Source organism: Acartia tonsa, chromosome 12 (assembly GCF_053477335.1).
Source record: "Acartia tonsa isolate MP-2025a chromosome 12, ASM5347733v1, whole genome shotgun sequence".
Classification (NCBI taxonomy): Eukaryota; Metazoa; Arthropoda; class Copepoda; order Calanoida; family Acartiidae; genus Acartia; species Acartia tonsa.
The window spans coordinates 31,323,978-31,339,896 of record NC_137271.1 but is presented as its reverse complement, the minus strand read 5'-3'; the positions used below and the strand labels follow the sequence as shown (position 1 = coordinate 31,339,896).

The 15,919-nt window shown below is 31.3% G+C and overlaps 2 protein-coding genes across 7 annotated transcripts in view; one reads left to right on the top strand and one right to left on the bottom strand.

Annotated features, from left to right (window-relative positions):
- Nucleotides 1-13,174, top strand: part of LOC145334495 (uncharacterized) — a 25,258-nt gene extending 12,084 nt beyond the window's left edge. Inside the window, exons 13-21 of one of the 6 annotated variants that reach the window (XR_013884839.1) lie at nucleotides 822-922; nucleotides 1,538-1,682; nucleotides 2,667-2,803; nucleotides 3,022-3,126; nucleotides 3,367-3,554; nucleotides 3,807-3,862; nucleotides 4,167-4,283; nucleotides 4,638-4,663; nucleotides 12,047-13,174. Coding sequence is in view for 2 of the 6 variants with exons in the window: in XM_080179962.1 (XP_080036088.1) it covers nucleotides 822-922; nucleotides 1,538-1,682; nucleotides 2,667-2,803; nucleotides 3,022-3,126; nucleotides 3,367-3,554; nucleotides 3,807-3,862; nucleotides 4,167-4,239 (805 nt within the window). In the remaining 4 variants the exon portion in view is untranslated. Of the gene's footprint in view, nucleotides 1-821; nucleotides 923-1,537; nucleotides 1,683-2,666; nucleotides 2,804-3,021; nucleotides 3,127-3,366; nucleotides 3,555-3,806; nucleotides 3,863-4,166; nucleotides 5,387-12,046 lie in introns of those variants that run through there. The other 5 variants (XR_013884838.1, XR_013884837.1, XR_013884836.1 and 2 more) reach the window with 5 other exon arrangements.
- LOC145334497 (uncharacterized) lies at nucleotides 11,837-15,919 on the bottom strand. The gene is made up of 4 exons (XM_080179963.1): nucleotides 15,803-15,919; nucleotides 15,012-15,111; nucleotides 14,570-14,683; nucleotides 11,837-14,260 (listed from the first exon to the last, which is right to left on the bottom strand). Exons 1-4 carry the CDS (start codon nucleotides 15,884-15,886, stop codon nucleotides 14,106-14,108), a joined length of 453 nt encoding a protein of 150 aa, XP_080036089.1. The 5' UTR covers nucleotides 15,887-15,919; the 3' UTR covers nucleotides 11,837-14,105.

The window sequence follows — 15,919 nt, the reverse complement described above, 5'->3', positions numbered from 1 at the left end:
TCAGATTTAGGTCTTGGGATGGGTTTAAGCTATTTTTCTAACCTTTTTCTGCCCCTTCTAGTGCTGCAGGGCCTCAGGATGCTAGGGACGTAGTCGCTAGTTTTATATGAGAAGCGTAGTTACTATACAACTAAGGTATGTCCGTCTGTAGGTCAAATGTAGCTCTTGGTGTTAGTGATAAGATTACGTTTTATTATAGATACAGCTTTAACATTTTATTAGCTACTCTTTAGTTAGAGCAGGGGTGAATATTCTGCACAAATTTCATTTTTTTCCCTGCTGAAAATTTTTAATATTTAATTTTTTCCCCTCCTAGTTTTTTTTCTAGCAATGAAGGGGATAAAATGGAAAAATATTTTCAGAACTGTTTATTTTATTCATATTATGCCCCCTTCCACATACTTTTTAGTTTTTTGCACCAAAGAGGGGAGAAAAATAGAAAAAAATGCTTTCAGTCCTCTTAATTTTTACATTTTTTCCCCCCCCTAACCACATATTTTTTTAATTTTTAACCCCCCCCCCCCCCCCTCCAGCGTTGCGGAGCCGGGAGCCGTGGAGCCGCCATATTTTGATGGAGCCAGAGCCGTAATTAAAATGAATGTAACTCTCTAAAATGGTTTTCCAATTCTGAACAAGATGCACCATTTAAAACTTAGAGGCCCTACGCAGCAAGATTAGTTTGCGCCAATTAAAACGTAAATATTTGAATGCTTCAATTAAAGGAAAAGACAAAGGGAAAGTAAAGATATATATTTATCGTTTGCCTTTGTTAGATTACACTTATGAAAAAGGGTTCGGTACTATTTTACATTAATTTTCAGGCGAAGAATGAAAGTGCTGAAGTCTGACCTACGAAATCGTTCAGTCCGTTGGTTTTCTGATTCCCCGGGCCCAGAATCTGCCAGGAGTCAGAATGAATATGGTAAGCTAGCAGGCATCCTGTGATTGCACGACCTTTATCTGTGAGTTCCAATTCACTGTGCGTGGTAATAAGATGCCACATTAGAGTAAAACACTAGAGGGAGAAAGGTATCCCTGACGTGGTGTGTATTAACACAGCCAAGTAGCAGGAAACAATTTGGTAGTAGACGAATAAGCTCATTGAAAAAGGAAGGGAGGTAGTTATCTGTAAGTACATCAATACTAAAGATCTGTTGATGTCACCGAATATACATATAACCATTGAATAGAAGTCCTTAATAAGTCAGAATTAGGAACAATTTTCAAGTCTTTACCTACCTAGTTATCTTATTCTTAAATATTTTAAAATGGTAAAAGTTATGTTATACTGACGGGGCATGGAAGTATATTTTTCGTGGAGAATAACAGACATTTGTCCGTGGATAATCAAATTGATTTTTTTGGATTTAGTGAAAAGTGAAATTCAATTTAAGAAAGCAAATTTAAGTAAGTAAAAGGTCACTTTGATATAACTGTTAGGTCTCTAACATGAAAGAAAGATATTCGCTGTAATTTTCTAATAACTGTAACAAGAACTATTTAGTTTAATGTCCTAAAATTCACTTTTTCTTTTCAGTGATAGAAGATGCACATCCTCTTGCCGAAAACGTTCAGCCGAATAATCTAGCCAGGAATCAAACCACCAACCCTAGTATAATCAAGAACAATAACCTACAAAGTGGCAACTTACCAGTTTTAAATCAACAGCTTAATTTTACAAGGTGTTTATTATATCCCAGAAATGTTAGAACAATATTTCTTTTTGCAGGTATCAGGGGAACAGGAAAAATTTACTTAAACCGGTATTGTACCTATATAATGAAATTTTGTGTTTAGTTGTAATATTTTTAGTAGCGAAGCTACTCTATAATTCACTTTGTCCGTCCGTCCGTCAGTCCGTAACGCTATGGGGGAAATGGGATTTACTCAGCTCCTATAAAAGATAGAATGCTGAAATTTTAAAGAAGACAACCATGACGGCCAGACTGCCTTTTCAGCAGGTTTTAGGCTGTTTTTTTTTATATTTTTAATATTTTTCTCCATATCTTGAGTGTTTATAGTCCGATTTTCAAATTTTTTTCAGTTGTAGATATCAAAATTAAATTTCCCGTCTTTAAAGGAAATAACCATGACGGCCAGACTGCCTTTTTGGCAGGTTTTAGGCTATTTATAAATATATTTCACACTTTTTTCCATATCTTCAGTGTATATGGTCCGATTTTCCAAATTTTTAAAGTTTTTAAGGATTTAAAAATTAAATTTTTTGTCGTTTTAAGAAAACAACCATGGCGGCCAGACTGCCTTTTATCAGGTTTTTGGCTATTTTTATAGGTTTTACATATTTCCCAAGATCTTTGTTTATTTTGATCCAATTTTCAAACTTTTATGGGATATCAGTATCAAAATAATTTTTCCCATTGTTATGAGCATCTTTAATATAATTTACTTTGACCATCGTCATCATACAAAATAAAACAAGGTTTCATATTTATTTTATCCAATAAATCTATTCTTGATTTTAGTAAAAACCTTTTAAATCTACCTGTACGTATTCCCATCTACGATTTTTTGTGCTTCGCTACTTATGGATGTTGTCATCCTTGTTCCCTACATAATTTCTTAACTTCTGATCTACTGAATTTTATTTATTTATCTTGCATTGATCTATCCTTGGGAATAGTATAAACAACACAACTTTGAATTAGTCAACATTATCATGGAGAAAACCCTGTGTACCGTCAGTACCATGGAGAGGTTCAACAATCAGCCGACTGCAATCAATCAATCAACCAATCAGCTGTTCCTGGACCCTCAGGTGTGAGCAGCAGTAGCAGATATGAAGGCAAAGAATACTATAGATAACCAATAACATAATTAAGTGGTCATATAAAGATTAGGGAGAAGGATGTTGCACCTAAAAAAACTATTCTTAATCTTAGTTCTGACCCTGTCATTTTTTTGTATTTATTGCTGTGAAATATTTATGGGAAGAATTAATTAAATAAAAGAAAAATTTAGAATGAAATTTTTTCACTTATCTATAGTTATCTCTGTTTGAAGGATATTGTAGTGAACATCATCCAGTTACAGCTGATTTGAAAGTAGTGTCAGATAAGAATTTTAAAGGTGCTGACTCTGGCCTAACTGTCAGGCTCAATGAAAAAGGTATCTACAACTTTTTTCTTGCTAAGATTATATTATAACTTCAGCTATTCTCAGAAGGATATATTGTATACATAGGTATTTTGTACAGACCTTAATAAGGTTAACATCTTTTTATACCTAATCATACGCTGGTTCTTAAATTAATAGTTCTCCTTGACCAGTCTTTTAAAGAACAATTTAATTCAGACCTTCTCTTTAGCTTTAATTTCAAAATGTGATAGACTTCTACTTTTATTTTAGATGCTATGAAATGTGGTGGTTTATCTGTAGATTTAAATGCTCCTGGTTCTTCCAAATTTGTACATCCCAAGCTGGATGCGCTGAATGCCGCTACTCATTATGAAGATAATTACGAAGACGACAGACCCGATACACCTCCGCCTTCTTATGAATCTTTGCATGTAAATATGTTGACAAATAAGGAACAGGTAAAAAATTATTTCATACCATTAAAATTATCTTATTATTTGCACATTTGAAAGTAGTAAGTTTTGTGTATGTGTGTCGATTTGTCCAGTAAGATGTCTTAAATGGCTAAATAGATAGGTAAAGAGGGAAACTCAGCATTGATCCAAGATCAATGTTTCCCCAACCCCACAAAAAAAAATCTTTTATTTAAAAATCTAAATCAAATACTATACCTGTTCAGGATTTTGAATTTGTATACCTAATTTGTTTAGGAATTGGCGAATATAGCAAAACCCAGTGTTACCCTTACATTCAAGAATGATGCGAGGTAGGTTACCTATATAATATTATGTTTGTAGAGGCTAAATTGCTTTGCAAGTCCTTTAATATTAGTTTTAAAAACACCTACCTCCCGAAAAAAATTGAAAATGCTCAGGATGCTTTTTTTTTGTGCACGGAGTTTTATAGTTAGTTATTTTGTATGTTCATGAAGACCTAGCCATACACTGAACTAATTCAATTATATTTTTGGAAGATTTACATGGGCCCCAGAATGTTAGTAGTCCATTTTATTTCTAAATTAAAGATGGTTTTAGGCTATTTTTCTAACCTAGTAATCAATATTATTTCAGAGACGAGCCATCAACAAGTAGATTAAATTTTGACAGTCAAAACATAGACGACAATAGTAGAAGTAACCAATAATGGAAACAAAATAGAAATTTAGCAATATAAATCCTTATACTAAAGTAACAGGATGTTTGTCTGTTTGTGTATCTGTGTGTCTGTACCGAAGGATCTCGCTAACCGCTGAACCGATCGGGTTCTCCTTAACAGGGTAGCTTCTCATAGGTCCCGGGAAGGTTTATAACTATTTTCTTGGGGGGTGGGACACCCCCAAACCTCCCCAAAAATGAAAAATACCCCCCCCCAAAAAAAAAATATTAATTTTCTTAACTAAAATTAAAAAATGGGGGGGGGGGGCTTTTCTATTAAAATCTAAAATAAGAAATTGGGTTATCAAAAATGACTCTCCCCCCCCTCCTCAAGTGCCCCTAGAGTCCTCTTGGGTCGTAGCCGCTAGTGTTATATAAACTACTTAGGTTCTTATAACCTAATGAAGAAACAGGTGCTAGTTTTTTGATAAATAACCCCTTTATAACTATTCTTAAATTATAAATTACCTTATTTTTCAAGACATTGTTGTGAATTTTGTACAATTCATCTACCAAATTTAATAGCACTAATACCACAATAACTCTGTATTTTGTAAACCAGATTATAGCTTTGAGATAAAAGATTGTATAAAGGGGGGAGGCGGATGTGCCACTTTTTGAAATTAAAAGTGAAACGCGAATGATCTCAGCCCATAAAAGAGTTACAGCTCTAAAATTCGGCAAAGCAATATGGAACTGTGAAGAAACGGCGGCGGAACCGACGCTCCCGCCGAAAACCGCGTTTCCCCCTGGAATTTCTTTTGCCTTTTTTGCAATTTTTTTTTCATATTGACATGTTTGAAATATTACAAGTGTCAAGTGAAAATATAAGGGAAATTTTTATGAGAAAAAAAGATTATCTCAGATGATTGAGGAGAACTGTCTAATTTGGCGAAAAAAGGCAAAAAATTTCGATGGGAAACGGGGTTTATCGGCGGGAGCGGTGGTTCCGTCGCCGTTTCTTCACAGTTCCATATTGTTCTCCACAAAAGCAACTGCTGTGCCGAATTTTAGAGCTGTTACTCTTTTATGGACTGAGATCATGCGAATTTTACTTTTAGTTATAAAAAGTGGCACATCCGCCACCCTCCTTTTTAATCAGAAAAAAATGCATTTTATGAACTCTAAGATTACCTGTACGGTACCTGTAAACCGAAACATATCTTAGGTTAAAAATATTTGCATTTTAGAGGATTTTCTTTTTTTTACATTTATTGTGAATTTTTTTTGTTTTAGTAAAATTGCATGTATGGGTTTTACCTTTTTATTAATGGCCTAAACATAGAATTTTTTTAGTATTCTCTTTGACCATTACTTTAATTCCAAGTTTGATTTAATTTTTTCAATTAAACACAAGGTTTAAAATAAATTTAAAATCAAATTACGAATTTATTCTTGGTTCAGAATAGTCCCAAATGAAAAAGGGTTCTTACCTTTAGAATAGAAAATAAAGAGACCACGATTTTGATTATTTAGATACGTTTTATATGTTTTAATTAGACAATAATAGAATATATAATTAAGATTGTGAACATTAACTTTAGCTAATTTGACATTAAGATTGTTCTAAAAGAATGCTTTAAGGAGTCTGAAAGTATAATAAATCAGTAATAATTAAATATTATACAATCCTTAAAAGCATAAAGATCACAAAGTAAATTACTAATCACAATAAGAACATATTTATAATCATTACAATTCAGCTATAGACCTTTCACATTAGAACTCAGATGACAAATTGAATGTATGTAAATGTGAACAAAGATCAGCTGATGGAAAAACATGGTACGTGTACATAAATATAAAGTCAAATGTCGTCTTTTATGTTGGAATAACATTATAATGAATTATTATATTAAACAAATATAATTTTGTTACACTCCCGCAACAAAGATTTCAACACAATAGCGTACATTCCCTTTAAGCAGTTAGGTTATTTAATAAAACCCATACTGTTAATAACACAAATTACAAATATGTACTTTTACAGTTAGGTTATCATAAAACCTCTACTGAAAATAAAATTTGTCATAATTATGTTACTTAGTTAGGTTGTAATAAAACCTGTACTATAATAACATTAAATAACTCATTTTTGCAGTTAGATTTAAAATAAAACCTCTACTGACAAATAGATAGAAATACATTTTTATGGTTATATTGTTTGAAAAAACCTGTACCATAATAATAATAGTGTGAATAACTTAGGAGATTTTCAGTTAGGTATGGAATTCTACCTCTACTGATAAAATTCTCTCAAAATTGTTGAAATACTTTCTGTATCAATCCTCACAATTCATAAAAATAGAATTTTTTAAATAAGGTAATCCTCACAAAATATTTAATGAAACCTTTAACACAATAATTGAATATTATTACAATGAAATTAAAATCACAAAATATAAGTTGATAGGTATTGAAATAAAGTAGATATTTTTTGCAGAATGCAACCAGATGGTGACAAACAAGACTTTAATCATCTTGATCCTTGAAATCTTTACATACATACTCTCTGTCCTACATAAGGCTTAAACCCAGGAATGTATTTTTCCAAGCCTTTTAGGATTTCAGAGTCTGGTGGTTTTCCATGTGAATTGGTTAGACAAAACAATACAGAATAACATGGTCTTTCAGGATTAATCTTATTCATAAATTTACACCCTTTGCATAATAAAATCTTTGGAACAGATTTAATATTTATACATTTACCACCATGACATGAGAGAGATGATTGGAGACAAACAGCACAATGTTTATATATGAAATCCTTCCTATGCTTAACTCTTTCCTGTGTTGAAAGATTGAGGAATTTGGAACACTCATTTACACTGTGATTGTGTCCAGAAATAACACAAGGAAATGATCTCTCACCAGCAATTGGCTGCTTTGGTATGTTAACAGACTTTATCCTTTTGTGATAGGAGATACATGACTCCTCGTCACAATTAGAATACTTTGAAGCAGAATTATCATGCTTTAAAATACGATCATAAATTTTGAACTGAAATCTTACTGTATTCAACAGAACATTAAATGCTATTCTGCCTTTAACATGAATAGAATCCTCTTTAATCATATCCATCTGCTTAAAGAATTTTTTCTTTTCATCAAGAGGCATAAGTTGTAAAAGTTTAAGAAGAAACTCATGTGAGAATATACACATCTCAAAATCCTTTAAAAATTCAGAAGTAGAATCTAGGTATGAATTTATTGTTTCAAGAACTGCTTGAAACTTCCTGTAGTATATAACTGAAGCAGCAGGATTAGCATGACTGTCAGGTAAATTTAGATCATGTAAAGGTTGGACAAGATTCATCAAAATAGGTTTAGGATCTCCATATTTGTGAATCATGTAAGATTTGATAGCTTTATAATCATGCCTGTATCTTGTGACTTCTTCTTGATGAGTTTTAACAAGATACTTGGAATACAAAAAGTCAGCTTTTTCAGCAGAATAATCAAAGTCAAAAGTTAAAGCCTCAAATTCATGAAAGAATCTATAAATGTCAATATTAGGATCTGTAGAGAATTTACTCAAATTACCATACAATTTTTGGCATTGAGATTTCTTGAAGAGTTCCTTAGACATGAAGAGATGTCTAATATCAATAGTCCAATCAATTGCATTCTTTACTACTTCAGCAGCAGATAGAGCTAACTTAGCATCATGAAATTTGAAAGTGATGTAGTCTCTAAGAGAATGCTGCAGTGAAGATATTTGCCTATCTACAACAGGAACATGGCCATTGTGCAAATAGACCAAATAAGAATGAGACAAATCCTTACTAGGAGTAGCAATTAAAATCTTGGAAAGAGAATGCATCTCATCATTCAGAACTTTATCAACAATATCAACCTTCTTTTTTTCATTATCCAGAGTTGGATTGTCAGTTGGAATGATGTTTTCAATATGACCAGAACAAGAACTACTGTCTACAGAGAATGAAGACTGATCCTGAACTTTAGGTATAGAATAAGAAACATTACAGCAAGAAATTGCAGAATCCAAACCTTCAAACTTGGCAATATAATCATGAAGCTCATGTGAGTTTTGTATTATATTGGTAGGAATGACATTTACCTCTAAGGAATCAACTGCATTACTGCTATCACTGTCAGCTGAAACATCAAGCTGAGTTTTCTTAGTAAGAGAGAGAAAAAGATGATTAGGACAGTTAACTAGCCACTCAAGTTTACTTTCCTCAATCTGAAGAATTAAAGCACAACATTTATTAATATGTGTAATAGATTTCATATTGAATGCTAATGCTTGAGCTAAATGTAACCTTACATTTAAATCTTGGTAGCACAGAAAATGGCTATTCAAATGAGAAGAATTTGAATAAACACTGCCATATATTTCTAGTCTAGAAATCAGTTTTTCAGCATTGGCAAGAAACAAGTCCAATTCAGTAATAGTACAATTATCATTCAAGTCTGGAAGTGAAAGGTCAGAACTTGAAGCACCTGAATTACTCAATGAACATGTGCTGCTATAACCTGATTCAGATTCTTCAGGTATTAAGGGTAAAAAACTCAAATTTTTATATGACAACATGATTCAGTTATGATTATGCTTGAATAGGCAATTATTGAGAATGAAGATTCAGAATTAAATATTCAACAAAAACTGAACGAAGTATTTGATTAGGTAGTACAAGACTCCTTTATCAAAATACTTTGTGCCACAAAATTTCTTGCAAGTTAATTGTAATCTGTACTGATAAAACAGAACTCTCCTTAAAAAGACAAAGAAAACAAGAAAAGAAAGTTTTGTATCTGATACACACAAACTTTAACTCAATACAAAATAGTTAATCATACACACTAGTAGTGTACACTTAAATTATGATAGTGAATGATTTTAGGAATATATGTAATAACTTGGTAAGAAAAATGAGTATGAATGGATTTTTCCTTTCTCAGATATTCTTAATGTCAGAAATTACAATGACAAGGATGACAACATCCATAAGTAGTATGAAAGTAAATGTTTAAAGATAAACAATTACAATATTTCATAAAGTTTTTATTACATAGCTAATTCTTGTAAACATACAAGTCAGAAAATATTTCAGCCTTTGATTTTGTCACAACAATTGATTAGGGAGACACGCCCCTTATAAGAAGGCTCCACCCCTAGAAATTAGGTAAATAGACTTGAAGAGCTCCACACTTAAGAAATAAAGAGGGAGAAGAAATGCTATGCCTTTTATCTATATTGGGTTGGAAATTTTATGATATTACCAAACTATTTGGTCTTTGTCTAACAAAGCAAACAATAAATAATTTGGGAGGTACTTTAAACCATGTATTTTCCACTGAAGTAGAAGATAATAACAATAATGATTTCAAACTAGTTCATAAAAACCATTAAATCATTTAAAGGGTAGAATTATGAATAATAATTGGGAAAGAAATATTCCCTTATTATATATTCAACACTGAAAACTATGTTTAAGATAAATCATTAACTATAAACTATAATATAATATTTCGCTGACTCCACCTATAAGTGAAGAGGGGAGGGGAAATAAAGAGAAATGTGTTACCACAATTAGCTCCGCCTATGAAGAGGGTAGGAGAATGTGAAAAGGGGTTACAAACCCTTTCTAATGAAATACCTTTTTTTAATAAAAGGGGAGGAGTAGTAAAACCCTTTGAGTATGTTACTAAGTAACGATGTAACAAGATGAGCACACAGAACCAGATAGCAACAAGGGTATTATAACTGTGCCTGAAGTACAAGATTGAGTAAACTAACCTCTACCTTGTTAACCTGTTATGAACAATTGAACAGGGAGGAACATAGAAGAGTTGAGAAATTTATTTAGATCACTCTAATATAAAATTTTGATGACTATATTAAATATTGCCCAACTCAAAACAATATACACATAGTGCTGTACGAGCGTACATGAAACACTAAGGTAAAGATTAGAAAGAAAGTATGATAAATTATTCTTACAATGGTCTAATGATAAGCCAAGAACATAGTATTGATAACTAATATTCCTTACCATTACCAACAATTAAGATTAAACTTGATTGAAATTACTTAAAAACCCTTTCATACAAGAGGTCTAAATAATTTTAAATGATAACTTCTTAGAAGTTTAAAAATATTACGGGTGTAATGTCTCCTTTAATATTATAAGAATCAAAGAAACATACAGTAATATGTGAAAGTACAATTACACAAGAATATATTAATAATAGGAATGTAGTTTCCTTAAATATAACTGTTCTTACTTTATATTTGTACCTTTGAAAGAATTCTTATCTATGAAAGATAAAAGTTTCATAAATGAGGACACAAGAGCCCTGATAAATACTCAACCATAATATACTGTGAAATCACAAATGGTCTACCTTTTGAGAAGAAAAAGGAAGAGGGTTGTATTTTACACTTTATGGTAGAGAGATTTACAAAGATAAACAGTACATATTTAAAGTGTACAAAGCCTTTCAATAGATTATCCCTTTTCTATGACACAAAAAGGGGATGAAAGGGAGGCAGGAATGGGTTGTAATAAAACCCCTTTCCAAAAGGACTTAACTTCCACCCTGAGAAGGAGGGGGAAGAGGAGAAATGGATTTAGACTAACCCTTTTCTTTGAATTTTAATCCCTTAGTTACTACACTATAATAACTGTAGTAAGGATTAGAGGTACTCTAATGAGCTTTGAAAGTTTGGTGGTTTCATTAACAATGGATATATATGTACTGATATGTACTATCAATACTAACCTGATATGTTATGTAACAAGTGACATAAGAACTCACCACTGTATAACGACACCAATTAGCAGTACATTTTATTTCACTTGTTGAAAAAATTTAGTTGAAATTAAATGCCTTGCCTTTGAAAGAAAGAATTGAATTAACGTAAAAAAACACGCACACGTTTTTTAATGAAAATCGCTAATAAAATCTTTTAGAACTGAAAAAGGGTTCTTACCTTTAGAATAGAAAATAAAGAGACCACGATTTTGATTATTTAGATACGTTTTATATGTTTTAATTAGACAATAATAGAATATATAATTAAGATTGTGAACATTAACTTTAGCTAATTTGACATTAAGATTGTTCTAAAAGAATGCTTTAAGGAGTCTGAAAGTATAATAAATCAGTAATAATTAAATATTATACAATCCTTAAAAGCATAAAGATCACAAAGTAAATTACTAATCACAATAAGAACATATTTATAATCATTACAATTCAGCTATAGACCTTTCACATTAGAACTCAGATGACAAATTGAATGTATGTAAATGTGAACAAAGATCAGCTGATGGAAAAACATGGTACGTGTACATAAATATAAAGTCAAATGTCGTCTTTTGTGTTGGAATAACATTATAATGAATTATTATATTAAACAAATATAATTTTGTTACACCAAATGTATAAAGAAAATATGAACTTGAATAAAAATAAAGTACCTATGTAATATTAATAAAAAAAGGACATTTTCATCAAGTTTGCCAAAATTTTTCATGTGTTCATGTTTGGCACATTTAATGAAAAAAGTTCTTCACCCCCTTCATATAACGAATTGGTCTCTATTTTGCATTTATTTACTTCGAGCTTACCAACGAAAATTTGCAATTTTTAAAGGTTTCATCATTATTGTTTTTATTAATTTAGTTTGAATTGTTCTGTATTTTATCGAATTTAGTTAATTTTTAATCATCGACCTAACCTACCTTATTTATTTTGAATTGTTTTTTTAATGAAATAGAAATAAATATACATCCCCATTAAAAAAAAAGAAACTTTTTGAGAAGATTTATTTATCATCTGATCACCAATCCCTGTAACGCTTTTGAATTAGTTATGATTTATAAAATTGTTTGTACAGCGACCTAGCAAGTCTTAAAATTTGAAATTTATGTATTTAGACTGATAAAACATCAAAACCTAGTAAAAATTCCATGCAAAGTTCCTTTATAACTCTATTTTGTCGTTTATCCAAAGATATTTTTTATTTAACTTTTTAGAACTTGCAATGTTTAAGTTATCTTTAGTGTCAAGAAGTAAAATAATTTCCAGTATGGCTTGAAACTGATTAAAATCAGCTTGATTAGAACTGGTTTTTAGCCATACTGAAAAATTAAGTATAGCATCGTATTATATCCAGTTTTCTGCGAAAATAAAAATGTACCATCATAAGATCAAAACTAGTGTTTTGAGCCCGTGCATGCATTCGGCATCTAGGGGCTAAAAAAAACTGGGTTTAATCTTCTAATTTTCCATTTCAATATCCGCGAAAATCTGTGTATAAAACTATGCTATAAATCACCTATTTGCCCAGTTCACAAATAACTTTTAGAGCTCGACTGATTTTCTCTTTAGGTCAACCTTTACATTACAAGTACAACCAACAAATACCTATATGAAATAGGTCAACATAAAGCTTCTATAGGTCGACCTAAAAATTCCAGAGTTCAACCTATGTCTTTTGTGAACTAGACTATTATCTATTTGACTTTGGAGACACATTTTTTATGGGACAATAAACTCACTGTTCTGCTAGTTAAGATAAGGATCGTTATTTTTAGCCAATTTTTAATAGAGTTTTTGCGCATTTATGAAAGTTATCATCCTTGTTGTATATTCCAGGAATAACTAAAACTTTGTATTAAAATTATAATGTATTTTTATTGATAAATAAGCATATTTTGCATATTTGCAAGGGATATGGCCAATGAAGAAAATATTTTCCTCTTAACTTTTCAATCATTCTTTTGTGCTATTCTCTTTTTTTACACTTGCAAAAAGTTGGGAGGGAAATATTTTTTTTTCAGTTGCCACACCCCCTATTTCTGATATTTTATATGTGTTAATATTGATAAAATTAAATGACTAATTATAATAATAATATTGTTTGATAATAAATATGTAAGTAAATATTATTATGAAGATTAATTTATAAGTATTTAAACAAGGACTGTTATATCCATAAGTATCAGATAATTAACAGTTGGAAGTTGGTTAATTACGCCCATGAATCTTAATGAAAGATAGCGGACAATAGATTGATCTCAATGTTTATAAACAAAATTACCCCTTCTGCTTATGTAGTTTAAAATTATTGGTTGAAAAGTGACACAGCTATCTAGTTGGAAATTCAAAATTTAATATTAGTACCCAAAGTTTTTGACCCAATGAATAAGTAAACTTTGTTACCAGTGTAATTTACATTCCAATGTCCCCTGCCTCCCTGATATTCTAAAGAATTGAGAAATATTTATAGAAGGAAACCATACCGCCAATAACCATGAACTATAGAGAAGCTTTGCTTACAATAGTATATTTGTGAAATGTAATATTTCGAAAGACAAATAGCAATTCTAATAATGATAATTAGGGACAGGTAAATGGCATTTGATTTAAAAGAGGTATTTTTATTTTAACTTTTATTTGAAAAATTATCGATTTAATTGCTAATTTGCTTTGCTTTGCTAAAGATCAAGGATGACAACATTCATCAAAACGAAGCTCTGAAACGGTAGGACAAACGAACATATACACTTGTAAAATGTCAGAACTGAATAAGCAAAATATAAATGAATTATTCTACACAAAATTGTAAGTAAATTTGTTGCATAACTGCTTATCTACATAATAAAGGACATGCTTCCTAAACCGTACCTAATTGTTATAGGAATCGACATGCAAAGCTTAAAATAGATAGGACAATTCTATCATGTTTAAATTAGTGATAAGATTCAACCGTTCTGGATGGACGTACCGTCCCTAATTATAGAAAAGCTTCGCTTTTTAAAAGCTTGGGTACAGTTTTTATATTCTTTAGTTGCCACATACCTCCAACTAAAAGTTAGATTATTCTTCAATATCTCGTTTCTCTTTCTCACAATCTATTAGTTCATCATCTTCAATAACTTTCATTCCTTCATCACTTACATCAATATTTTCATTGTTTGCATTATCAACATCAGTTTCTTTGTTAGTAGGTATTGTTTCTATATCTTCTTTATCTGTTGATTTAATAAAGGGATAGTTCCATGTGCTTATTTAACACTAAGTTATTTAGTAATGTAATTCCTTAAATCAATTTCAGCTCTTTTGGGTGAAACTATTTTCAGAAGTAACCTCTCTTCCTACGGGGGGGCTAAAAACCTCTTAAAAATGAAACTAGCCTTAATTTTCTCAGAAACCACTTGATTTTATGAACTTAATTTATAAGAGACATGAGCTAAAGTGGTAGCAAAAAGCTACTCTATGAATTACATTCTTTCCATCCATCAAATATTATGCTTTTTATGGAACTATACCCTAATCTATACCTTTATCAATTAGAATTTTGTCTTCCGAAATTTGTTTCAGATTTAAAATATCTTCAAAATTATTCTCTTCGATTTGTTTTTCCTCTGTTTCTTGAGAATATTTCAATTTTAATTCTAAAATAAAAAATATTTCATCAATATGCCTTGTTGATCACAGCACTCCCCGCCCCACTCATTTTAAATTTTAATTTTGGATCATGGAAAGAAAACAAAACAATGGGTTTTGTCGTATTTACACAGTAGCATTTCTTAGAACCGGTTTTTATTCACACGAAGAATGTCTAGCCTCGTAATATATCCAGTTATCAACGAATATAAAAATGTACAATCATAAGATTAAAACTAATTTCTTAGCCCGTGCCTTTGGTATCTCGGGGCCAAAAAAAAACATTTTTATATCCGCGGAAATCTGTGTATAGAACCACGAAATAACTATTAAAACCTTCAAAATTAGGTTCAGGTGGCAAAGGTTTTCTATCAGTCTTGGATTTTATCCGCGGATGTCTTGTTCTCCAATGGCTTATTGGCTTTCCATAACTTTCCTAAACATAGACAGTAGAGTTGACTGTGGCGTAACACATAAAGAATCCGCTCTGTAACGGGAAGGTGATAGGTTCGAATCTCCACCCAACACCGTGTCATAACTAAGGACGTTTAAACTAGTTTTTTTGCTGCTATGTCAGATGCATAACGTAATTAGTTTGAGTAAGGGGAATGCCTTGGCACAAAGCAGACGCATGTGCACAGTTAGGACTTCTCTGACAAAGGTCGTGCAATCAAAGGGTTGGTTGTCTAAAGAGTGTGTGACCATATTATCATTCACAGGAATAAAACAAGATTTGGTACAGAGATGCACCAAAATAAGATCTCGTGGTGTATCCCGTCCTCCTAGGCTATCTTCAGGCAAGCTAAACATTGTAGATAAATTTAATTACTCCGCAGGGGTAGCTGTTGGTAGGGTTTTGTTCTCTTGGATATATATATTGTAAATGGATAAAGACGTCTTGATTTTGTTTGTTATGATTCCCTTGGCAATTAGGAATCTACTCAAAAAATCATTTTGCAAGGAAGCTTTTTCTAATGCCTATTTAATTACTAAATGATAGGCCAATACACAGACTAAATTAAAATTTTGATTCACCAATGGTAGGTCAGTTGTCCGTTGTATTTATAACTCTATGAGATAGCCCATACCTAACATCTGATGTATATTTTGTTCTTAATGATTTTTACCTTTAAGATAAGATGTTGAAGCAAAGTTGTTAATTTTTCAACTGATTCCATACTCTGACACCTAGAAGATATAAAATTACACATCAGGCAGACATGTCGGTTTATAAAGTAGCTTAG